Source organism: Momordica charantia, assembly GCF_013281855.1.
Source record: "Momordica charantia cultivar OHB3-1 chromosome 10 unlocalized genomic scaffold, Mcharantia_2.0 BLBB01000010.1, whole genome shotgun sequence".
In the NCBI taxonomy this organism is placed as follows: Eukaryota; Viridiplantae; Streptophyta; class Magnoliopsida; order Cucurbitales; family Cucurbitaceae; genus Momordica; species Momordica charantia.
In genome coordinates this window covers 3,745,895-3,771,177 of record NW_028275158.1, presented here as the reverse complement: position 1 = coordinate 3,771,177, position 25,283 = coordinate 3,745,895, and the positions used below count along the sequence as shown (strand labels likewise).

Below are 25,283 nucleotides of genomic sequence, written 5' to 3'. Positions count from 1 at the left end.
CAGGTGGTTCTATTCGTATTCTACAGACTGCACAAAAAGACTGCCCTTCTGTAGGAGTCCAATCTTCCAAATATAAAGATGGAGGCGAAGATTCTTCTGTTATATTCAATAGGCGTAAGGATGACGATACACTAGATTTTTTCCAATCATCACAAGCTCAATGGATTAAACAGTACGTGGAACAGCAAGAAGAGGTGCAAAAAGAAGTTTGATTAATGCTACACCTATCATTTTCAGCTCAAATTTAATTTTCAAATAATGTAGTTAATAGCCATGAAATATTCCTGATAATTTCTTGTTCACCTTTTTCTCCAGTTCATTTCCTGATTATTTATTGTCGGAAAATTTTTGTGCTTGGAATTAGGAATGTCTCAAGTAGTAAATCTATATCTAGGGTTAGAGAACTTAGAAACCTCTGCTCTTTTGTGAAATAGGACAAGGATGTTTAGTCAATAAGCACAAAAGCTACCTTGGTTTCTTTTTTGGAGATTTTCAGTTGTCTTGTAACATAAGAGGTCCAGGGGATGGAATGAAAAAGGCTTTATATATATGGTGAGAATCCTAGTATAATTATGCAATAAGAGACCAATTGTGAGTTAGATTTATCTTTAATTGAATACTCCAAGACAGTTGTTAAAGCCTTTGTTTGCGGAGGTTTCCCTTTTGAACTCATTAGGGAAGATAGTCATAGCCCAACTTGCCCCTTTTTTGGAACTTCAAGCTCCTTACCGTAGAAAGGTCGACATCTGCAGAGGTTCGTAGAATTTTGCAATGAGGTGCTATTTTAATGAACAAAGTTTTCCACGGTTTGTATTTTTAGGTTTTCAATGGTCTTCAAAACCGAGTTAGAGCAAGGAGAAAACGGGCAGTTGAACATGGGCGCAAAAAATAGCGTCTTCTTGGTGTTTAAATTTTAGGAATTCTTTTTGTAACTACAGTCTTGTGATGCTTATCCATGATTTGATGCTTATCCATGATTGGAAAGCTGCTCTTCAATAGTTTTTGATAGGTGGGGGCTTTCTCATCCCCCAGACTTTAGGCTGTTCTTGGTTCTCTCAATTCACAGTTTCTGTTTCATATAAAAAAAAACATGGGCAAAAAAAATTGACCTCCCTGCTTACATCACTTCTCCCGCCAATATTTTTGGATAGGAAACAAACCTTGGTTGTTTTGTTCATTAGGAATTAATCTTATGGTTCTTTATAGGGTCTTTTTTGGTATACGGTTTGGGTTTGGGTTATGAGTGTTTTTTCTAATCTTTCGCGTCTTTTTTTTTTTTATATCCGTGAGTGTCCGGGCCAGCTTACGCGCACCTCGACTAATCTCACGGGACAACCGCCTGACCCTACAACATCTGGTGCTGGGAAACACACAAGAATTACTAATTCCTAAGGTAGGTAGCCATCATGAGATTTGAACCCATTCCCTCCTAATTACCCTAGCCCCTTTGGTCTAATCTTTAATGTCTTTTGGTTAGGCTTTGAGTTTGGGTCATTTTGTATAAGTTATTTTCTTCTTCTCCTGACCAATTGTAATAAAGAAAAGAGGGAGGCTAACTCCTTAATCTCTCGATTGTGAAGGGCTCTGCAAAATAAAAAATTGAGGGGGGGTGGGGAACCATCCCCAGTTCCGTGAACAAAAATTTGTGGAGATCAAGGAGTTCTTATTTTGGATAGGAAATTTACATGGCCGGTGGATTACGTAGTTGCTCACACTTCCAATGACTTATCCACCCCTTTGACAGATTCACTGGTTCTACATTAACGTTGGCTCTTTCTTGGTTACATGTTCGCCTTTCATTTTATAGTCTTACTAGTCTAAAGTAAAGGTTACTGTGATAGCTTTATTTATAGGATTTATTGTATGAGGTCTCCCTTTTGGAATGTTTCATATCAAAATATTTGTTTCTAAACAAAATTTTCTGGTCAGTTTATGGGTTTGCTTTATTGTCGGTCATCTTTGGTGGCCTTGTTTTGGTCATTTTTATATTAGAAAGGTAGACGGTTTCGACGTACCCAGAGGCCCGAGGCGAATCCTTTTTTTCTCCCAGTACGATAGGATAAAAGTGGTGTCAGGAATAAATTTTGGTTTTTATTGTAATTTTTGAAAAAAAAAAGAAGGAAGAAAGAAAAAAAGGAGAGAGAAAAGAGAAAAGATAGAGAGAAGGGGGAGTATGTCGAAGTATGGATTTCCTTTGGAGTTTCAAGGTGTTGTTTCTTGAGTTGTTTGTTTCTCAGTTCTGTGTTATCGAGGTTTGGATCAAGTTTGTTTGCAGTTCTACACAGTTTGGAAAGCTTTCAAAGAGTTGGGTGAGTCTACAGTTCGTCTACTAGAAAATTCACGGAGAATAGGCAATGGTTTTGAATTTTGAATAAGGCAGTTGAAAATATTCTTTCGATGAGGAAAGAATGGTAGAACTACCTGATGCACTTATCTATTTGGAATAAATTTCATAGAGCTTCTAACGGAATTTTTTAAAATCTTAAGGTCTTTGAGATTTACCGTGTTTGGAATCCGAATTTGCAAGGATTTGCAAATCATAATGATTTTGAAATCATTCCCGTGTTTGTGTTTTTAGGATATTAAATCCTAGGTAGGTGGCCAACATAGTTTGAACCCATTCCCTCTAAGCCCTTTATTATTTACATTGGCCCTTATTGACCACTAGGCCACACCATGATGGTTTTTGTGTTTGGTTTGAAAAAAAAAAAATTCAAAATCTCATTTTGGGTCAAAAAATTTTCTGTTTCAAATAGGTTGAATTTGGCTGGATTTGAAATTAAAACATACCTAATTCCAAATTTACCATTTTTATAGGAAAAAAGTTAGATATTTTATTTTTTAAATTTAAGCATATCACCATTCAACCTACAGCCATATAATCTCAACACACTACAAGAGTATTTCTTTGTGCAAATTGCCATTCAAGCCGACTACAGTTAATCAACCTTATTGTTTTTTATATTTGTTTGTTTTTATCTTTTCTCCCCTTTTAGGAGTTTGTATTTTTTAATTTTATTTTTTTCAATTAAATCAATAAAAAGTCTCATTTCTTGTTCAAAGAAAAAAAATAAAAAACATTGATGTTATTTTTTCATTTTCTATAATCATATTTCTACTTTTTCCAAAAGCACTAAAATGACATTATGAGTTCTGTATTTTTACAGGACGACTATAGAACCTGGGAAGATGAAATGGCTGATGAAGTTTCTTCTAAGGAGGTACTTTCTTACCATGACTATATATATATAATTTTTTTTTTCTCTAAGAAGCAGATTTACTTGAAATATGTAGAGTAAAGAAGCTGATTCTTAGTAGGAAATATTTTATAGAAGGGCATCCTGCCTTACCTTGGGTTTTCTGTTGGGAAAGAGGTATAGGATTTCATTTTGTAAAAGCAATTAACGTAGAAAAGGCCAAAGTATAGCTTTCCAGTTTCCATTGTGCTTCTTTCCATAAACATTTTTCCGAACCTTTGTGAAAGGGATTGATTTAGTCTCTTCTCCAGGATACTTTTCCTCTGGTTGAAATAAAAATTGTTTTGTATACACATAATTTCTTTTTATTCTGGAATTAGGACAATCTATTAAATACTTCTTCTTCTCCTTTGCTTTTACCCTTTTTTTTGTTTGTTAAAAAAGTTACACTCTATTGTTTCATTAATTAAGATAGGCTTCTCAAGCAAGGTCTTATGATGTTATTGCGGGAGAGTATTATGCTGCTCGGTTGGAAGCTGCAAAAGCGAAGGAAGAAGGGGACAAGAAAAGAAAAGAAACCGCTGGCAACATCATTCGCAAGCTTAAGCAGGAGCTGTTAGCTCAAGGTAGTATTTTATTTTCCTCTTGGTTCATATCCATTTTTTCCCATCTTATTGAAAGTTTTGTTACAATAGAAAATAGAAATGTTATATTTATCTGTATGTTTATATCTTTGTCTCGCATTACATCTTTTATTATTCCGCCAATTTTATAAGCAGGATTATCAGATGATATGCTGGCTTCTGAATTCGAATATGGAAGAGCTTTTGATAATGCATCAAAGGATACACATACGACTTCCATGCAGCATGGAATTTTTGGTGTCAATCAATCAGGTGATGTTGAAATTAGTGTGGACTGTCCAGTGCATAGAAATGAATCAACTGTTGATGTAGATGGGAGGGAGGCATCAAGTTCCAAGGAAATATCTGTAAATCTTATGTCTTCACAAGAAAAGAATGACTCGGAAAAGCTAGAAGATGTGGAGATCGGTAACTTTCTTTTTGAAGATGTTGAAACAAATCCACGTGTAGCACAGGAATTACTGAAATTAGAGAAGAAAGAAAAGATGAGAGAACTTTCCAGTGGGAAGAATTTGGAGAAGTTGGATGGCATATGGAAGAAGGTAAATATATATGATGCCTCGAGTCTCATGCTGCCTTTTTGCTTTCTATATCTGAACATAAAGCTTCAATGTGGCTTAGTGTGTAAGGAAAAAAAGTAAAGAATATTTTGGAACTGTGCGATTTCAGCTTTATGGTGGACTGTTTGGTTTGAAACAAACAAGAGAATCTTTGAAGAGAAAAGTGAAGATGTTTGAAGTAGAGTCAATTTATTTATTTTATTTCTCACGATAGCCTAATAGGCTTGGGTATTGTTTGGAGATCTTCTCAATTATTCCTTTAGGGTGTCTCCCTGAATTTGGCAAAGTAACTTGCTCTCTACCATTCTTTTCACTTCAGTACATGTGTGCTTAGTAGGCTTATCTCAAGGAGTTTGGTCACGTTCTACTTCACTGTCCCTCCACTTTGGAAATCTAGGCATCTCTTTTTCAATCCTTCAGTCATTTTTGTGTGTGTGTTTTCATGTGCTAGGAGTGAAATGTTTACAAGAGCATAAGAGGATGATGAGAAACTCTCTTGAAAAGGAGACAGAATATAGTTTTTTTTAATCAAGAAACAACTTTTATTGATGAGTGAAAGTCATAAGTTTAGAGAAACAAAAAGTGAAAGAAAAAGGAAGCCTTTGCTTTAGAAATACAAACTCCTTTCGAGAGTGAAAAAAAAAGGTCTTTCCTTTACAAATAGATAAATATTACAAGAAAGCCCTGAATAAAGGAAGACAAATCTCAGGTGCGAAATAACTATAAACAATGTTTTAAAAAGCGCGCCTGGGCGCACGCCTAGGCGTTAGGCACAATGCCTGCGCCTCGCCTTTTCAAGGCGAGGCGAAATGAAGGAGGCGAGCCTTAAGAGCGCGCCTCCCTTGAAGCCCCCAAAGTGCAAAGCGCTGCACTTCAGGGGCTTCTGTAAAACTATTAAAAAAAACCCTAATGCTTGCGTTTAGGGTTTTTTTTAAATCTCAAAATGGACCCAAAGCCCATAATCTTTTAAATTTCCCGTCTTTTCCTTTATTTTTGGAAAAGATCTCAATCTTTCCATAATCTTTTCAATTTTCTCTCCCTCCATTTACGTGAATCCCTTTAATATTCTGTGATTTCTCTCTCTTCCTTCACATGGAAGGAAATATTTTTTTTATAACAAAACCTCCACACAAAAGCTTTCCATCTCTGTCATTTCTCAACCTCTTCTCTCTCTCTTTTTCTCTTTATAATGTTTGAACTTTGAATATTATTTGGCTTTTATATGTTATATATGTGTGTATATATATTTTTCTTTTTCTCTTTATAATGTTTGAACTTTGAATATTATTTGGCTTTTATATGTTATATATGTGTATATATATATTTTTATTTATCTTTATATATAGTGTGCCTCGCGAAAAAAGGCCCGCGCTTTCTTTTGCGCCTCGAGCTTAAGGTCCAGAGGTCTATTGCGCTTTAGTGCGCCTCGAGCTTTTTAAAATACTGACTATAAAAAAGGGTCTAATTAAACTTTTGGTCCCTAAGATTTTGATTTGGTTTCTATCTAGTCCCTCAAATTTCAAGTAGTACTTTAAGTTCCTAAGGTTTGAAAAATGGTTTTGTATAGTATCCAAGTTAAGTTGACTAATCAACTAATGAAAAAATAATGTGACATTGTTTTATTTATTTTTTATTTTTTATATATATCTATGAGTGTCCGGGCCGCGCACACCCTTTTTGAGTGAGGTGTCAATTTTTATATTAATTATATATATATATATATATATATATATATATATATTTTAACTGAGGTGACATTTTTCTTTTATCCCCCTCCCCATCCACTCTCTCTCTTCCCTTCTCATTCCTCTCCTTTTCTTTTGGTTTTTGTAGTTTGGATTTTTCTTCTATTTGGTACTTGAGGTTTCATTATTTATGTTATTTGATGTTGGTTTTTCATTTTAATAAGTTCATATTTTTATTCTTAAGTTTTTGAAGACTCTAAGTTCTTTATTTTATACTTCTTCAGATTTTGCAATTAGTTTTCTGTAGACTTTTTGTTTCTTATGGTACATACACATGGTCTAAATGAATGTAGGGGGACCCACTAAAGATTCCCAAGGCTGTTCTTCATCAATTATGTCAGAAAGCAGGATGGGATGCACCAAAATTTAATAAAATCCACGGAAAAGAAAACAATTTTTTCTATGCTGTTAATGTGTTGCGTAAAGCAAGTGGGAGAGGTAAAAACAGAAAAGCTGGAGGTCTGATTACACTTCAGCTTCCGGATGAGGACGAAATTTTTGAGTCTGCAGAGGTACTTTCCCATCTCTTTATCAATTTCTACATAACAATGCATTGTTGTGCTTAGCAAAGATGAAAAATGGAATTGGGACTTAAGCCAGTGACTCACCAGTTGTGTTCTTACTTTAGGTAGGAAAAAAGTTTAATTAAAATGAATTATAAAATAAGGAAGGGGAGATGAGACATTCATCCACTTAAAAGACCATAGTAGCGTACAAAGAAGGGGATTCTGCGTTAAATTTGGCAAACCTGCTGGTCTTCCACATCCTCAGAATCTGAATCTAACTATGACATTGTGCTATAATAGTTCTACAAAAGGCACTAGATCCATTTAGTTCAAGAGCTTCATTTCTTTCCCTTAGATTCACATAGATCCTTGTCTTCAGAGGTCAGAAGGAGAATCGTTTTTGGATTGACACATATTGTATGATAGGAGAGGACATCGAGGTTTAAATTCTTCTGATTGGTGACAAATTGTGGGGGCTGGCAAGTTACACTCCTTTATGTGCCTACTTGCTCAATTTAGCATGGAATGTGAACCTGAGAAGCTGGGATATTTTGTAGGTCATCTTTTATAGGACTCCATGTCCTTTTTTTTTTTTTCCAGAAATGATTTATTCTTCATATAATTTCTTTTTACATATCCGAAAATAAAAGATAATATGCATTTGGTATTAACTTAATGGTCCTCAATTTCCAAAGAGTTTCCAAATCACCTTACGCTTCCTTATTTCTCTGTGTTCTATCCTATTGCTGTCTCTTCATTCTCATCTCCTTTGCATCTCGTATTAGTTTGTGACTTTCTAGTATCTGATTACTAGTTCATTTGTAATTTTTTTTATCGCAGGATGCCCAGAACAAGGTGGCAGCTTTTGCTCTTTGTCACTTGTTTCCCGAAATTCCAGTTAATCTTGCACTTATGGAGCCTTATGCCTCTCTTGTAATGCAGTGGAAGGCAGGTAATAGTTTTCACCTTGCGACTAATTAATTGTCTCTGTTTCCATTCCATTCCCCGGTGCACGAGGAAAAAAAAATATTTATAGAATATTAAAGCTTGATATAAGAGAAAGGAAATAAAGATTAATATCACTAGAAAAATATGAGCATTTTATGATGGTATGACTAGTTTTAAATTGTATTGGCAAAGTATATTTTTAAAATTTTAAGGAGAAACAACTTTCATTTAGAGGCCCAATGTAGCCGAGCCAAAAATCAGGACTATAAACCCAATGTATATGACATTCTATACCTATGTTACCTATAGCAGTGTAAGTATATTTGGTTCTACAACCAGTACAAATGATGCCTTATATTCTGATCTAACAAATATTGAAGTTTCATCTAGTATTTCAAATATTTAGCCCTGTATCATAAACATCTATATGATTTGTTAAACTAGAAGTTCAGGACAACAATATATGTATTTGTGTATAAATCCTTTATCACTAGTGCTTTTTAATCTTTGACAGTGATTTTTCTTCTAAAATTAGATGTTTATGATATTAAGCACAAGTATGCTTGCTTAGAATTTGTAACCTTTCAGGGGAATCAACTAGAAAAGTTGACGACAATGAGGAGGATCGAAGGGCTAGTTTTGTTGATTCTTTGCTTGATGCTTCCAGTGTTGGTTCTTCTGCTTCTAAAACTTTTGTTGGGAAGATTGAACAGCCACATATTGAGGATGATAAAAAACCAACTGTTCTTGATCTTGATTCAGATTCATTCAGAAAAAGTAAGTAGTTCAAACACGTAAGAAATAGTACAAGGTTTTCATTTGAAGTTTTCTTTTATGTTTTAGTTATATGAAAAAGAAAAGTTGATGAAGATGTAAAAAAGATGCAATAGTTAGTTGATAAGGTGTCCTCGAAGTTAAAATATTTAAAAATTATAAGAAATAAATTCATATGAAATTCGTACCAGCAAGTATCAGAGATTGAGTTAATCTATAGATGTAAAAACTTCAGGAGAGAGAGTGGGATACAGTGAGCGTGGATTTCATGAAGTTCTGGGCTCAAAGTTTTGGATACAATGATAATTTAGACTCTGAAGTATTCCTTTCTCCTTCCTGAATGGATGGCCAGCAAAGAAAGCATTAAGGAGGACTTTCACATTAGCATGGACGGGGTCTGCCAGCCAAACTGTAAGAGATGAAAACACGCCCCTCTGATTCAGCGTCTTGCATACACATGATACACTACAACAATTTGGAGTATGGCAGTGTTGAGCAATCTTTTTTGCATAATATCTTGTGTGTTGATGGAGGTGTGGCTGAGCTCCCAGCAAAAGAATTTGATTTCTTTGGTATATTTGTCCCTCCAAATCTTGAGGAGCAAACATTGATTTTCAGACTTGCACACCATGCCTTTGATCATAGACTTCACAGAGAAATTGTTTGTTGGATCAGCCAACCTAATCCAATTGTCTTCCTCGGAGGAGAGCTATTTTGAGAGAGTTTGAGAGAGAGCAATCCAGTCACATATTTCTTCTTCCTTGGGAGGCCTTCTAAATTTGTAAACTTGCGACTGAAAGATTAAAAAGGCTTGGGAAAAGGCTGGCAACGGGCGCTTAACAGCCAATTATCAAGCCTAATGGGTGGGTTTGTCTTGGGAAAAGGCTGGCAATGGGTGCTTAACAGCCAATTATCGAGCCTAATGGGTGACCCATACCCAAATGGGGTGGGCACTAATAGCGCCCCAACCAAACCTTCCATTTCCCCACTCTCACTCGTCAAACCATATTCTTAAATGTTGTTGACCCAAATTCGTCCACCTCAATCCCCCCTTTTGACACCATTCTTGGGTAGGGGATACTCCTTTTAAGGTTAGATATCCCAGCATTTTCAGAATTTCTTCTTTTCCATCCATCTCTGTCTTTGAAGCTTGGGCGGTCTTTCTAGTCTCTCTGTTTTTGCAAGCTTTGTGGAAGAAAGTTTTTCAAGCCTCTGCTCATCCATCATTAGATTTTTCAGTTTGCTTTTAGAGCTTGATGAATGTAGTCTTGGTTTTTTGGTTCTATTATCTTGTATTTTCTACATTCTTGTTCCTAGTGGGTTGTTCTAAATCTTTTTTCGCTTCATTTGGGAGCTCGTATCTTTGAACATTTTTCTTCCTTTTCATATCATCAATGAAAAGTTTTTTTCTTTAAGTTTGTTTCTTAAAAGAAAAAAACAAGTTAGGTTTGATAAACATATGTGCTCCTAGTTGGGTGTGAAGTTGGTGAGTTTCCTTCCTCTTATCTCGGTCTTCCTTTAGGTCGTAACACTTATTTCTAGGAGGATACTTGGGTTGGAGATAAACCTTTGTGCATTGTGTTCCCTCGTCTCTACCATCTTTCTAAAAAGAGGCTTCTTTCGGTGGCTGAGATTATGAGTCCCTAGGGGGGCGGTTTCATCCCTTTCTTTGGGGCTTACTCGTTCTTTGATGGATCGGGAAAGTTCAGAGGTTTCCGCATTACTTGGTATGTTGTTTGAGGTGTACTTCTATTCTGGGAGGGAGGATGTGAGGGTGTGGACCCCCAACCCTTCGAAGGGTTTTTCTTGTAGCTTCTATTTCCATATCTTGAACTCCCCGTCTTCTTCTTCCCCTTTTACCCCTTGGTTTACCTATCTTTTGAAGATTAAAATTTCGAAGAAAATCAAGTTCTTTGGGTGGCAAGTCTTACTTGGGAAAGTCAATACCATGGATTGTATCTAGAGGATGTCTTCCTTTTGTTTGGGCCCGCGGTGGTGTGTTCTCTGTATGTGTGCCTCGGAAGACCTCGAGGTTCACGCAGGATTTATGACTTCGTTTCTTTAGGTGTTTTGGGATGATCTGGGTTCGTACAAGGGATTGTAGGGCGATGATTGAGGGGTGCTGTTATACCTACCTTTTCGTGACAGGAGTCGTTTTTTATGGTACGCTTGTTTTCTGGCTACTTTATGGGGTATTTGGTTGGAGAGAAATAATAGACTGTTCAGGGGGGGATGGAGAAATTTGTGGACTATGTGTGAGAACTCATTAGATTTAATACCTTGCTTTGGGCTCGATTTCTAAGGCCTTTTTTAATTATTCGTTGGGCATCATTCTTTTGGATTGAAGCCCTTTTCTCAAGGCTGTCTTTTTGTAGGCCCTTTTTGTTCATCTTGTCTTTTCATTTTTCTCAATGAAAGCGTGGTTTCTTATTAAAAAAAATAAACATATGTGCTCCAGTTCGAAGAGAGTCCTACTACATGTATGTTATTGTATGTTGATTAGTTGATTTGAATATTATCGAGGCTTATTAGTTTTTTGTCCTTTATTTTAATTTTACATTATATTAGTTTAAAGCTCCCATATACGTGTGTATATGTATAATTCTTGTGAATATAATAATGTTAGAGCGTTTTCTCTCAAACCTATGTCACTAATTTTGACTACATATTCATTTTCATGGTTGGAGTAATCTTCAGTGAAGTATGTTTTTGTTTTCTGCTTTGGATTGCAGGATTAAACATTAACACACAGCCTGAGAGTTCTCGTTTGAGACTGGAACATGAGAATAAAATGAAGACTCAAAAGTATCAGGTTTGTGTATTTATTTTATTCTTTTCCTTTTAAATATATTGTTGGCTGTATGTTTCTTGGTTGACTCTTTACATATATGATAAGAAACAAAAAAAAAAAACAGTTTTTAAAAAAGAGAGGCAAGCCCAAAGACACCACACTTCAATTGGTATTAATAACAAAAATAATCATACCTAGAAATAAATTTTGAAATAATGTTCTAAGAAAAGTTACAACCTTATTTAGATTACAATTATCTTCTCAAACCACAACTTTGTTTTGAAAATTCAATTATTCCTTTCCATCAAAGTATTCTTATGGCTCTATTGAGGGCCTCAATCCAATTTGCAAACCTGCCATTATAAATGCCTCCCAATTATAACAAATCATGCTAGGAGAATAATTAGTGAATAAATTAGAAACAGCACACCATTGAGAAGCCTGAACTTGAAGTACCGACTTCTTTTTCCTTCGAACACCCTTTGGTTTCTTTCAAACCGAAGCTCGTATACCAAAGCTTTCACACCATTAACCCAAAGTAGACTGGATTGTGAAGGCAAGCGCAGCCCAAAGAGCAACTGGGGTACATTCTTAGGAACTTGAATCATAAACCCAAGACAAATTGAAGAGTTGCAACAAAGAAACCCAACAGCAAGCAGGATATTGGAAAAGAAAAAACACATGCATCTGTTTTTCACTCTAAGCTTCACAAAAAAAAAAAAACATATAGATGGCAGAAGAGACATATGAGGAAGATTTTTTTGAAGAACTTCCGCTGTCTTTTGTTGAGAAGAATCCATAAAAGAACATTAACCTTCTTTTGACTTCCTGAATTCCAAAGCTTTGCACATTAGTTTTTTGGCAACAAGGAAGAAAAATCATTTGGCTTTCTTAAGGAACTTACCAAAAAGACCCCTGAAGGGTCTAAACTCCACCTTACACCTATACAAATTCATATCTAAACTTCCAAACAGAGAGCAATAATTTACTGTATTTTCTAATTGAAAAAAAATAATAAAAATCTAGAAGTATAAAAGAAGTCATTATCAATATCCATTTTTGCTCATTGATTTTCTCAAATGTTTTCCTCAATGCCTTTTCATATAGGCGATGTTGAAAAATAGAGATGCCCTCCCCATTGCTTCATTAAGAGGTGATATATTGCGTCTGCTGAAGGAGAATAATGTACTTGTTGTTTGCGGGGATACAGGTTCTGGAAAGACAACTCAGGTTCTTATTTATTTTCAAGTGCAATCGATGCAATATTAATTCCTTTTTTGGAAAAAAGAAAAAGAAAAAACAAATGAATAGGTGATTTCACCAATACTTAGTTTCACATTTTTCTTTGAATGTGCTCTACTTGGCTGGTATTGTTTAACTTTTTTTCTTTTTAGGGAAAAATATACTTTTAGTCCCTGAGGTTTAAGGTAGGTGTCTATTTGGTCCCTCAAGTTTTAAAGTAGACATTTTTAGTCCCTGATGTTTGGAATAACTGTTCATTTGGTCCCTCAAGTTTTAAAATGAACACTTTTAGTCCTTTAAATTTGAAAAATAGTCCTAAAAAATATAGTTCTAAATGGTCCTTAAATTACTTTTAGTTGACTAATGTTGTAATGACGTGGCGCTGATTGGACAAAAAATATTAATTTTATAAAAATTATCTTGGACTTTTCTCATTTGTTTTATAAAAATTATCCCCAAATTTTCTCTCTTCCTATCATCCCCTTCTTCAAACTGCTCTCCCTACAAATCAAATCTGTCTTCTTCTTCCTCAATTCTCTCCTCCAATTTACACACCCAATTTTCAATTTCCCCCAAATTCTTTCTGTACTCATGCCTTCTGACGCCAGCGACCATCGCAAGAGCACTCATCTTACCCGCGTTGTGATTCCACTAATACTAAATTTTGTTACTACAATAACTATAATTTCTCTAGACTAGGCACCTCTATAAGTCCTGTAGGCGTCAGTGCTCTCTGGCGACCTTCACCGGTGGTTGGCAGCACTCGATGGTGAGCCTCGCCTTGAGATGAAGGAGAAAGAAGGAAGTGAAAAGGTAGTGATAATTTAAAAAATAAATAAATAAACGAGGGAAGTCAGTCATAATAAAATATATTATTAAATTAATATTTTTTTGTCCAATCAGCGCCACGTCATTTCAACATAAGTCAACTAAAAGTAATATAAGGACCATTTAGAACTATTTTTCAAACTTAAGGGACTAAAAGTGTTCATTCTAAAATTTCAGGGACCAAATGAACATCTATTCCGAACGTCAAGAACTAAAAATGTCTACTTTAGAACTTGAGAGACCAAATAGACACCTATCTTAAACATCAGGGACCAAAAGTGTATTTTTCCCTTCTTTTTAATATTTGTGAGAGTCTGGGCTAGCTTGCACACGCTTTAATTTTTTTTTTTCCTTAATATCAGCTTGGCTGGTATTGTTTATCACATGTGAAATGTTTCTCTTTCTATTCTTCCACTTTTTTGCCTCTTGAAGATTTCTCGAACAATTGTTTTATGTAGGTTCCACAGTTTATACTAGATGACATGATTGAATCGGGACATGGTGGATGGTGCAACATAGTATGCACACAACCAAGAAGAATAGCGGTAGATGCAAATTATTCATTTGGATCTATATGGTTGTGAGATTGAAATTTTGACCTTTATTCCTATTTTCCTGCTAATCATATTGTCCATGGTGATGTATACTGGTTGAAATTTAATATCTGAACTCTAGAAGGATGTAAGATTAATCATAACATATATTGTGTGTGATATTTTCTATCGTTTATAGTATCAGGAGTAATTATTTCCATCTCATATGGAATGATATATATGCCATGCATGACTATATTCTAGTTCAGTTTATTTTCCAAATGACAGGGAGATCATCTACATTTGTAGGAGGATTTTTCTTTATAACATGATACAGACTCTTCAATTGAAGAGTTTTATAGGTTTCTTAGAAGACTCAAATACTTTTTGCTTCTTTTTTTTCTTTCCCTTTTGATTTTATTAAGGATTTTAAATACATTAGTTAACTAGTGAGGGGAAAATGTCAAATTATAGCTGGGTCAAATTTCAGTTTAGCTCTCCTTACTATATGTGATGCACTTATGGTTGGTTTTTCTTCCTCATATTTACTTATAGCCTGTCCTTGCTTGTCAACCATGTTAGGATTTTGATATTGCAAGCATGCTGGGACCATTTTTCTTTTTCCTCCAAGCATGGAAGGGTCTTTTGATTGCTAGTTTTACATTTCTTCGTGGTACTTTGAAAATCTTAACTTTTGTGTCCAACATTATGATGCTAATCTTGTAGGCTATTTCTGTTGCCGAAAGAGTTTCTGATGAACGTAGTGAGCCTTCCCCGGGTACAAATGGCTCTTTGGTTGGTTATCATGTTCGTCTAGACAGTGCAAGGTGTCCATATGCTTTCATAAACTTGTGGATTCTTTAAGTTTACATAATTTCTACTTTATCTAAGCCCTTAATGTGGCTATAGCATTTCATACAATATCGATAATTTCTTTTGCCCTCATTTATAGTTTTCGCCATTGACATTATCTTTTGTTGAAATTAATCAATAGATTTTTTTCTAGAAATAGAAACAAAAGCATACTTTCAAAATAACTGTTCAAGATAAAAATAAAAAAATAATAAAGAAAAACTATTAGAGAAATAGTATTAGTACATGGGGGCCATTTGTAATGAAGGGATGAGAATGGGAATGGGAATAGGCGTGGGGAAGGGTGATATATTTCCTCATGTGGAATAAGATTTAAGTTTGGGTTTGAGAATAAATCATTCTCATGCACCTTTTATACACCTGACCAGGGTGTTCTTTACCCTTTCAAAATGTGTTTTCTCCGTGTCTCCTTTTTTTGGACATATTTATTTTCCTTCCAAAAGTGTGTGGGTTTTGCGCTATTGGGATCCCATATAAAAGTGTAAAAAACGTCCTTATCTGAAAAGGTAGGTGAATCATGTTGGTTTACATGGTTCTTACTTTTCCTTTGTATTACCTCTCCATCTTCTTTATACTCTCAAAATTAGCAAGTTCATATGAATTCCCTGATCTTCAAATCCTAGAACGCTCCTTCAATATGAACCCACCGTAAGGGTGAGTTAGATGTAGGATTGTCTTAGATCAAAGATCAAGAGGCAAGAAAATGAGCTTCTTGATACAAAATTTGCGAACACTCTATAAGAAGGTTGATCAAGCCTACTCGAGTGTTCTAGACATGCAACTCAAATAACATGAAATTGTGAAGTAGTGGAACTCTGGGCTACTAAAAGTGCAAGGCGTAACTTTTCATTAATCATAATTTGTCTACATGAAGGGAAATGGGCTTTATATAGCCTCCAAAAGTATCCTAACCCTAGAAAGAATTTCAAAAGAACTAAAGCTTCTAATAACCAAAGGAACTAGGTGGCCACCAAGTAGGATAATTCAATGTCATGTCACTTTAATATTTTGTTCCTCGATTTTATCTAATTTCCTCACATCAATTAGTGTTTTTTTTTATATTTATTATTATTATCTACTTTTTGTTGTAGGAATGAACATACAAAACTTCTATTTTGTACGACGGGCATCCTTCTGAGACAAATTGTGGTCAGGCTATCTTATTTCTTTATTCACAATGACATACTATTTTTTTTTTTTTAAACAAGAAACAAATTTTCATTGATAAATGAAAGAAGAAAAAGTCTAAGGATACAATCTCCCGAAGGAGAGAGAAAAAGAGAAAAGAAAACAAAATAGAACAGAGGTCCAACTAGGAGCTATATATGAACAATAAAAGCCAATAAGACCAAGCTAACTACTAGCAACACAATCCATCAAGATGCAATGATCTTTAACTTTAAGAATCTTTAGCCTCAGGCTCGCCAGCAACTCCACCGACGTCTTTAACATCTGGAAAAAAGATATTGAGATCTTGAGAGAATTTGCATTAAATTTCAGCTTTTACTCTTTCCCAATCAGCTTGAATCTCCAACACTCTTCTATAGTGCTCTTCTAACATCGACTCCCGTTCTTTGCGAAGCTCGACAAGCTTGGAATCAAGAAAGACTAAGTATGGGTCTAATTTCGAAGGGGAGATGTATTTGAGGGTAGCAACTATGAATGTTTTAGACCACATGGTAAAATTGGGAAACAAATTAAATATTTGTTTTCTTCTACTCAAGCGACAATATCTTTAAATTTCCCATGTTTAATGAAAATATTCAAATAAAAGTAATTAAGACTAAATTTGGTATATTTGAGAGCTTGAGATTGATGAGAGTTGAGATGGATGGGTTGGGAATGAGTGGAGTTGTGGGTGAAAGTAATGTTCCGAACTAACATGTCACCACGAAGTTTAGAAATCTATTTGAAAGTTTGAGAGTGATAAGAGTTCTGATGAAATTCATGACAAGGACCCATTAGACACAATTGAGAATTTAGAAGATCTATTTTAAATCCATGGCAAGTCCACGTCTTCTTCTTCTGCCCCTTTGCAACCAAGTGTTGGGAGAGTTTACTTCTCCTTTTCAACTTATCATGGGTTTTCTCAAGTTCGATAAAAGAAAATGTCATGCAGCTTCTGTTTGGGCCTTTTATTCCTCCAACAGCTCGACTATTATGCGCAAATGCGATTGAAGCTATACTTTCGGAAATTTAGTTGGAAAGAAACCAAAGAATCTTTGAAGACAAGAGAAGGGATTGACTTGAGTGTTTTGAATTAGCTATGTTCAAAGTATCTCGATGGTGTTCGATTTCTCATCTTTTTTTTTTTCATTTTTTTAAGGACTACTCTGTTAGCACTATTTGTTCTTCATAGGAAGCTTTTGTTTTTAGATAGTCTTACTGTTGTTATCTTTTAAGCACTTTTGTAATTTTTCAATAAGCAATGAAAAGTTGGTTTCTTGTTAGAAAGAAAAAAAAAGACTTATTAAAAGTCTTTTAACGTATGAAGCCTTATTAAACACAATCTTGAAAGTTCAAGGACCAAACTTATTATTTAACCGAAAATATAAGATCATTTTTGCTGGTCATTTTGGTTATTAATAAAGATATTTGAGTATCATTGTAATTTGTATAATTATTATCTATTTTTTAAAGTTTTTATGCTACCAAGTATAATTATAATTTTTTGAGTTGCAGGGAGATGAAACTTTGACCGGTATCACTCATATCATCGTTGATGAAGTACATGAGCGATCTCTGCTGGTGAGTTGGTATTGGCTCTAGTCTTGTTTATCTATTGACTTATTTGATTACCAAGACATAATTGATTCAGACCGTAATTTCTTGGTGTTCATGCAGGGATGTTTCTTTTTTTATGGAGTGATATGTTTTTCCTGATGTATATTTTGTTCCATTCATTTATTCTAAGTAGATTTAGAGAGATTTTAAACCTTCACTTAGTGGTGCTTCATCAGTTCTCTTACTCTAACGAAGTCTCGACTTTTCATGATTGCATCATGGCATGAAAGAACCAGCAATTTTCTGAGTGTGATAATGATGAACCTAGCCTACAAGATTATTCAAGAAATTCTTTATTCAATATCAAACAAAATTGGAGATTGATAGATTTTGTAATTTTACATCATCAATAAATTGTTTCTTCCAAAAAAAAAAAAAAAACTAGATTTTGTCAGCTAACCAACAATTGTCTTAACTCATTAACAAAGCTGTAGACTACTCAGCAAAGAACCAATAATAACTAACATTTTTAAAATCAGACTACTCAAATTACTAAAATACAAAGATCCATTTTCACTCAATCAAGTCTTCCCCTTACAAGGTACTTGTCCTTGAGTTCAAGATGCAATCCAGAACCTCTAGCAAAGACCTTGTGTTTTGGGTGAAATTCTGAATTTGGGTGGGTTGTGCTCAAGATGTCAAATTCATGTTTATTCCATGGATTTTTAAGCCTGAGGTTTTTTGGACAAACCCATGAATTCAACAGTGACCTAATATAATGCTCTAAATTCCACCTCCTCACACAACTTTTCTTAGCAGGACTTCATAAACCTACACTTCAAACACAGGTTTCTTAAACTCTGAGTTTCAACAGTACCCCTTATATACTATTCTAAATCCCACTCCCTCACACAATTTTTCTTAGCCTGGACTTCCTAAACCTACACTTGAAACATGGATTTCTTAAACCCATACTTAGTAAACCCTCTTCTTAAACCCCTAGGCTTAACATCCCCAAGCTTAAATATTGAACATGCATCCTAAATGCCCCCTAGGAATTCTGGAAAGAGAGAAACACAAGGATTTTTGAGAAAAGCCTAAGGATCTTATGAAATTAGAGGATTGGTGTCTTATTTTCCCCTGCCTCTTTCTTTATTTGGGTCCTTATACTGAATGAAAGTTCTGTCTCTTGTCTAAAAAGCATGGATTTCTAGTATCGAATCTTGGAAGATAAAACAATAGTTGACATGATACTTCATTTTCTACAGGGTGATTTTCTCTTAGTTGTTTTGAAGAATCTGATTGAGAAACGTTCTACTGACAGTTCATCCCCCCTGAAGGTTATTCTTATGTATGTTTGCACATTTTATATCTAGTCTGCTATTTTTTTTTATAATTATTTCTCTAGTCTGCTAATTAGTTATGGATAGAAAATACAAGTTTGTGATATCTAGAGCTTCAGTATTGCTCTTCAATTTTTAATCCTTTTGATTCTCAGGTCAGCAACAGTTGATTCAAACCTTTTCTCAGGATATTTTGGCAACTGCCCTGTAATCACTGCAGAGGGTCGGATGCATCCCGTGACCACTTACTTTCTTGAAGATATCTATGAAAGTACTGGGTATCACCTTGCTTCAGATTCCGCTTCTGCCATAAGATATGAAATATCAAGCGGCAAAAAGGTATTTAGAAACATGGTTCCTCTACTATTAGGACAGTACCACAGTTTTTTCTTTACAACACTAATTTCTGCAAACCTGGCATCAGGAGTACCTATTGAGTCCTGATGAAATTATTTGTTCTTTTTTTATTTCAAAATATACTTTTGGTCCTAAATATTCCTACATGGAATAATTCCTCCCCAAGTCTACATATCATGGGTGTTTCCTAGGGAAATTTTAATAGATTACTTTATTTTCTAAAATATTTGCATGTATTTTTATAAAATAATTATGATTAAAGTATCTTTCTAAAAAAATAATTGGAAATATACATTTAAAAAAAACTTATTAATTATCAATTCATTTTTTTTACGGAAGTATCAATTCATTTTAACAATGGTAATCAGTATATTTTATTATGTGGTAGACATCTTCCATATTATCTGCTCCAGATTGCTAACTGTTTATATCAAATGATGACCATAAGCACTTCTATCGTATTGTGTCATCAGAGGAATGTACCATCATAGCTCCTCCCACACCTTGACATCAACCGCTTGTTTATTTTAAGGGATGTTAACCTCTTGATTCAAATCAGACTTTTACTACATTATGGCATGTAAAACCCCCGTTACTGATGTAACTACCCATTTGCCTATTGTAAACTATCTTGATTACCATGATTTAAATTTCTAACCCTTGTATCATAAAAATCTTCAGGGTGCTCCAGTCAATGATCGAAGAGGAAAGAAAAACCTTATATTATCTGCATGGGGTGATGATGCTTTACTTTCTGAAGCCTGTACGAATCCCTACTACATTTCAGATTTTTATCAATCATACAGTGAGGAGACACAGAAAAATCTGGTAATTTCCTTTGACATGAAGTATTCATAGCATATTTGTCTCCGGTTCCACTTTTGAATTCAGTGATAAAAGATCCAATTATTTTGTTCTGCAGGAACGATTAAATGAACATGTTATTGATTATGATCTTCTCGAAGATTTAGTGATACATGTGGATAAAACTTTTGATGAGGGAGCCATACTTGTTTTCTTGCCAGTAAGTTATTGTTAACTGTATATTTTATTTTTCACTTAAAGAATTAGTTACCTCACTATTGCGCACTACAGGGAGTGTCAGAAATTCACTTGTTGTATGATAGATTAGCTGCTTCATACCAATTTGGTGGACAAGCTTCTGATTGGATTCTTCCTTTGCATTCATCCATTGCATCTACTGATCAGAAAAAGGTGTTTTTAAGGCCTCCTTATGGCATCCGCAAGGCAAGTTTTGTAACATGCAGGAGCCTACTTCTACATACTTTGTTTTTTTATTTTGTTCAAGACGGTTCATTGCTCTATTTTGTAAGCATCCTATCAAGTGAAGGACCTAAAGTTCACTTGGTCGTGGCCTATGAAATTCTACTGTGACAATGTTGAACAATCAATAATATTCATGATTTTTTGCGACTTAACTGCATTAAACACGGACTACAGATAAAAACATTGTCATTAAATTTACACCTTTCTGCATTGCTATTTGAGAGAGAGAGTTGATGGACTCCCACTAATCATTAAGAGCTGATATCTTCTCTAGAAGTCTAAATGGTTCGATGTGAATGGAAAAACATCCATTCACCAGCTTGATGATACTGACACACTTCCCTCTCCTCACTTCCACTCAAGTCTTATAAGAGGGAAGTGTTTCATTCCTGCTGCTTCGACCATGTCGGTCGAGACCAACCAACTCATGTCAGTTTGATTGGTTTGTCAAAATTTTATATACACCCCTAGTTTTTTGTTTATTTGTATATATACACACTAAAGTCTTATATTATTTTAGACTTCTTGGAAGACTGTCATCATCCTCGAGTAGTATGGCCCTTTTTTTTATATATCCGTGAATGTCCGGTCCAGCTTATGCGCACCTCGAATAATCTCACGGGGCAACCGCCTGACCCTACAACATTTTGTATCGGGAAACAAGTAGGAATTACTAATTCCTAAGGTAGGTGGCCATCATGGGTTTAAACCCATTCCCTCTTAATTAACCCTAGTCCCCTTGGACCAAAGAGTCACCCATGAATCATGATGGTTGTAGTATGACTCTTTTTGCTTGTATCTTTCAACAGGATCTCTGATTTATTAATACAATTTTGTATTTGTTAGGACGACGGGATAAATTTATAAAAAGATCAAGAAAAGTAAGACTACCAATGATAGTCAAGGGAGAATGTTACAACATTAATATGGAATATATTAGAGTGTAACTAGAGTATTAGTAATGGCATAATTGTAATTGCTTGGCGAGTTGGTTGGAGGGCTGGTTATAAACAGAGGGAGTTAGGGAATGTGGAGGATAGAAACACAAAATCCTTTATCCGTGAGCGGCAGCTAGGGAAAACAAACTCCTTTATCTGTGAGCAGCAGCTAGGGTTTCTAGAGATGACTAGGGAATTTTTTTTTTTCCGTCTTTGATACCATCTTAATTTTGAGAGAATAAAAATATTCAGCAATATTCAAATATGTACAACTAGGGCTCCTATATACTTATATAGGAGAAAGACTCTTACAATCTAAGGAAAAAACTAGACAATAAAGACTAAATATTAAGAACTAATATTAACACATAAATACATAATTTTGGAGAATAGTCCAGTTTACGACTTGGAGAGAGATAGTCCAGTATGCGACTTGGAGAGAGATGACCCTCTCAAAATGTTATTGATATTGTAATTTCTCATTTGATATTGCAATATAGTTACATTGATCAACTTAACTAGATTGACAGCCAAATACCCATTGCATGTTGAAACAATGAAAGAGAGAATGCCAAATTTCTTCAAAGATCCGTTGATTTCTTTCAAACCAGATTTCTGATGGAGTAGCTTTAACCAGATTGATTTGAATCAACTTAGCTTTTAGAGGAAGGATAGGACCACATAAAAGCTGAAAAATATTCTTTTGGACATAGTTGTCAAATACCCATTGCATGTTGAAACAATGAAACAGAGAATGCCAGCAAAAATGAGTATAGGGGAAATGATAGAAAATCTGAATTTGATCTTCACTGGCAATACAACACAATGAGCACATCGAAGGAAGCAATGCCATGGAAGGAATATTAGTAATTTAGTAGTAAAATGTCCACAGAAGCTGAATCTATTTGTTCAGTTTTGCTTATTCTTGTACTTTTGAACTTGGTTTGACCCACCTTTTCTTCTGCTCTTTAATGCTTTCATGTATGGTGTTTATGTTGATGATTATGAAATATTTTTGGAATTCAGGTTATAATAGCCACGAACATTGCAGAGACCAGTATAACAATTGATGATGTGGTTTATGTGATAGACTGTGGAAGGCATAAAGAGAACCGTTACAATCCTCAGAAGGTCTATTCTTCCTGTATTACCATAACCATTTTTACAATTGGATGGAGGTCGCATGCCCCCTATAATATATTCATAAATTTTTGCCTGCAGTTGCCATTTTCAGAAATTATGATTTTGTTAATTTGAGAGAGTAAAAAATATACTCCATGATTCAAACGAGTAACTTAGGTCTTCTTATATAGGAGAATGACCTACTACAAACAAGGAAAGTAATAAACACCATAAAGACTGAATATCAACAATAAAGACTAAATATTGACAACTAATATTGACAACTAATATTGACACCTAATATTTACACAAATATTGATAAATCCAACACTCCCCCTCAAGATGGTTTGAAGATGTCATCCATAGCCAGCTTGCTGATTAAATTGTCGAATTGTTTCTTTGGAAGTCCCTTGGTTAAAACATCGGCAATTTGCTCTGTTGTCGAAAGATAAGGGATACATATTGTACCTGCATCAATCTTCTCTTTAATAAAATGTTTGTCCACCTCGATATGTTTGGTTCGGTCATGTAGCACTGGATTATGAGCTATAGATATGGCAGACTTATTGTCACAATAAATTCGTATAGGTGTCGGCTGAGGAATCTTCAATTCTTCAAGTATCCTTTTGATCCCTATACCTTCACAAATTCCATGAGCCAATGCTCTAAACTCTGCTTCAGCACTACTCCTGGCCACTACATTTTGTGTTTTGCTCCTCCATGTAACTAGGTTTCCTCCAACAAAGGAACAGTAACCAGAAGTAGACCTTCTGTCGGTAGTACTTCCAGCCCAATCTGCATCAGTATAAACTTCTACTTGGAAGTGGTTATTCTTTTCGAATAAAATACCTTTTCCAGGAGTTCCCTTCAAATATCTCAAGATTCTATAGACAGCTTCAAAATGAGTTGGTCCAGGTGCATGCATGAATTGACTTACCATACTTACAGCAAATGCAATATCTGGTCGTGTATGTGATAGATAAATTAATCTTCCCACGAGTCTCTGGTATTGCTCTCTATCCTTTAGTTCTTCTGCGTTTGCTGCTTGTAGTTTCAAGTTAGGTTCAATAGGAGTTTCTGCGATCCTGCAACCAAGCAATCCTGTTTCTCCAAGTAAGTCAAGAACATATTTTCTTTGATTAACGAATATACCTTTCTTTGATCTTGCGAATTCCATTCCTAGAAAATATTTTAATGTTCCCAGGTCCTTGATTTGAAACTCACTTGCCAGATTTTTCTTAAGACCAGCTAGTCCTGCTTCATCATCACCAGTGAGAATAATATCATCTACATAGACAATCAGAATTGAGATTTTATTATTCTTAGAGTGTTTATAAAATATAGTATGGTCAGCTTGACTCTGGAGAAATCCATAACTCGATATGACTTTTCCAAATCGTTCGAACCAAGCTCTAGGAGACTGTTTGAGGCCATAGAGAGATTTCTTTAATCTGCAGATTTTATTCCAACCGAGTTCTTTTTCAAAACCTGGTGGCAAATCCATAAAAACTTCTTCCTCAAGGTTGCCATTGAGAAAAGCATTTTTCACATCAAGCTGGTGGAGAGGCCAATTTGAATTAACTGCAAGAGACAAAAGAACTCTAATAGAGTTAATTTTTGCAACAGGAGCAAACGTTTCCTGATAATCTATCCCGTAGGTTTGTGTGAAGCCTTTAGCTACCAATCTAGCCTTGTATCTCTCGATGCTACCATCTGCATTACATTTTACGGTAAACACCCATTTACATCCCACTGGTTTCTTATCCTTTGGCAATTCTACTATCTCCCAAGTACTGTTTTGCTTTAGAGCATTCATCTCCAGCATGACAGCTAGTTTCCAATTTGGATTTTCTAAAGCTTCATGTATATTCCTTGGAACAAACAAATTAGTTATCCTAGATGTGAAGGCCTCATGACTATTTGATAGTTTTTCATATGAAATGTAGTTCGAAATAGGATATTTGGTACAACTTCGAACACCTTTTCTAATGGCTATGGGAACATCAAGGTCAGAGACAACAGGTGAATTATTTTGAAAATTTGAAGAAGAGGGATTACCAGACAATGTTGAAGAGGGAAGATTATCAGACAGTTCAGTTTCATTTCTCGGAGTTTCAGATTGGCTTTGTGAAGGAGTTACTATTTGATCTTGGTTCCTCTGATTGAATTTCCTTCTAGTATAAAACTTTAACTCAGAACTAGGATTCGCAAAATCGTTTTGTAGTATTTCTCCCCCTGATTGGATAGTTTCTATGCTTGGCATCGAAGGACTAGTAAAATCCAAATAGGTAGGACTAGGAAGGGGAACAGAAATATCCCAAAAATTATCTTCCAAATTCATTTTCTCCCCCTGAAGAGAATTTTGGGTAAAATATGGTTGATTTTCTAAGAAAGACACGTCCATACTCACAAAATTTTTTTTTTGTCTGAGGATCAAAACATTTGTAACCTTTTTGACCTGAAGCATAGCCTAAGAAAACACATTTAATAGTGCAAGGGTCAAGTTTCTACCTGAAATGACTAGGTGTGTGAACGTAAGTAGTACACCCAAAAACTTTGAGAGGTAGATCAGAATATATGTGGGATGTTGGAAAAATATTTTTAAATGACTCAATGGGAGTTTTGAAATTTAAAACTTTAGTAGGCATCCTATTTATTAGGTAGGTCGCTGTGAGAATCGCTTCCCCCCATAAATATTTTGGAACATGCATAGAAAACATTATAGCACGTGCTACTTCAAGTAAATGCCTATTTTTTCTTTCAGCAATCCCATTTTGTTGAGGAGTATCTCGAGAAGTAGACTGATGAACCATACCTTTTTCTTTCAAAAAATTTCCCAAAAACTCATTAAAATACTCGGTTCCATTATCA

The 25,283-nt window shown here is 35.0% G+C and overlaps 1 protein-coding gene across 3 annotated transcripts in view; it reads left to right on the top strand.

Annotated features, from left to right (window-relative positions):
* LOC111008194 (DExH-box ATP-dependent RNA helicase DExH7, chloroplastic) overlaps window positions 1-25,283 on the top strand; it is a 41,539-nt gene that overhangs the window by 1,800 nt on the left and 14,456 nt on the right. For 2 of the 3 annotated variants that reach the window (XM_022280804.2, XM_022280805.2), the window contains exons 3-21: window positions 4-194; window positions 3,168-3,221; window positions 3,673-3,823; window positions 3,977-4,383; window positions 6,440-6,658; window positions 7,493-7,604; window positions 8,189-8,377; window positions 11,107-11,186; window positions 12,273-12,395; window positions 13,694-13,780; window positions 14,495-14,595; window positions 15,733-15,790; window positions 17,324-17,389; window positions 18,634-18,716; window positions 18,864-19,047; window positions 19,747-19,893; window positions 19,988-20,089; window positions 20,161-20,313; window positions 22,317-22,421. In XM_022280804.2, coding sequence (XP_022136496.1) covers window positions 4-194; window positions 3,168-3,221; window positions 3,673-3,823; window positions 3,977-4,383; window positions 6,440-6,658; window positions 7,493-7,604; window positions 8,189-8,377; window positions 11,107-11,186; window positions 12,273-12,395; window positions 13,694-13,780; window positions 14,495-14,595; window positions 15,733-15,790; window positions 17,324-17,389; window positions 18,634-18,716; window positions 18,864-19,047; window positions 19,747-19,893; window positions 19,988-20,089; window positions 20,161-20,313; window positions 22,317-22,421 — 2,612 coding nt within the window. The remainder of the gene's footprint in view (window positions 1-3; window positions 195-3,167; window positions 3,222-3,672; window positions 3,824-3,976; window positions 4,384-6,439; window positions 6,659-7,492; window positions 7,605-8,188; window positions 8,378-11,106; window positions 11,187-12,272; window positions 12,396-13,693; window positions 13,781-14,494; window positions 14,596-15,732; window positions 15,791-17,323; window positions 17,390-18,633; window positions 18,717-18,863; window positions 19,048-19,746; window positions 19,894-19,987; window positions 20,090-20,160; window positions 20,314-22,316; window positions 22,422-25,283) is intronic. The other variant, XM_088119081.1, reaches the window with a different exon arrangement.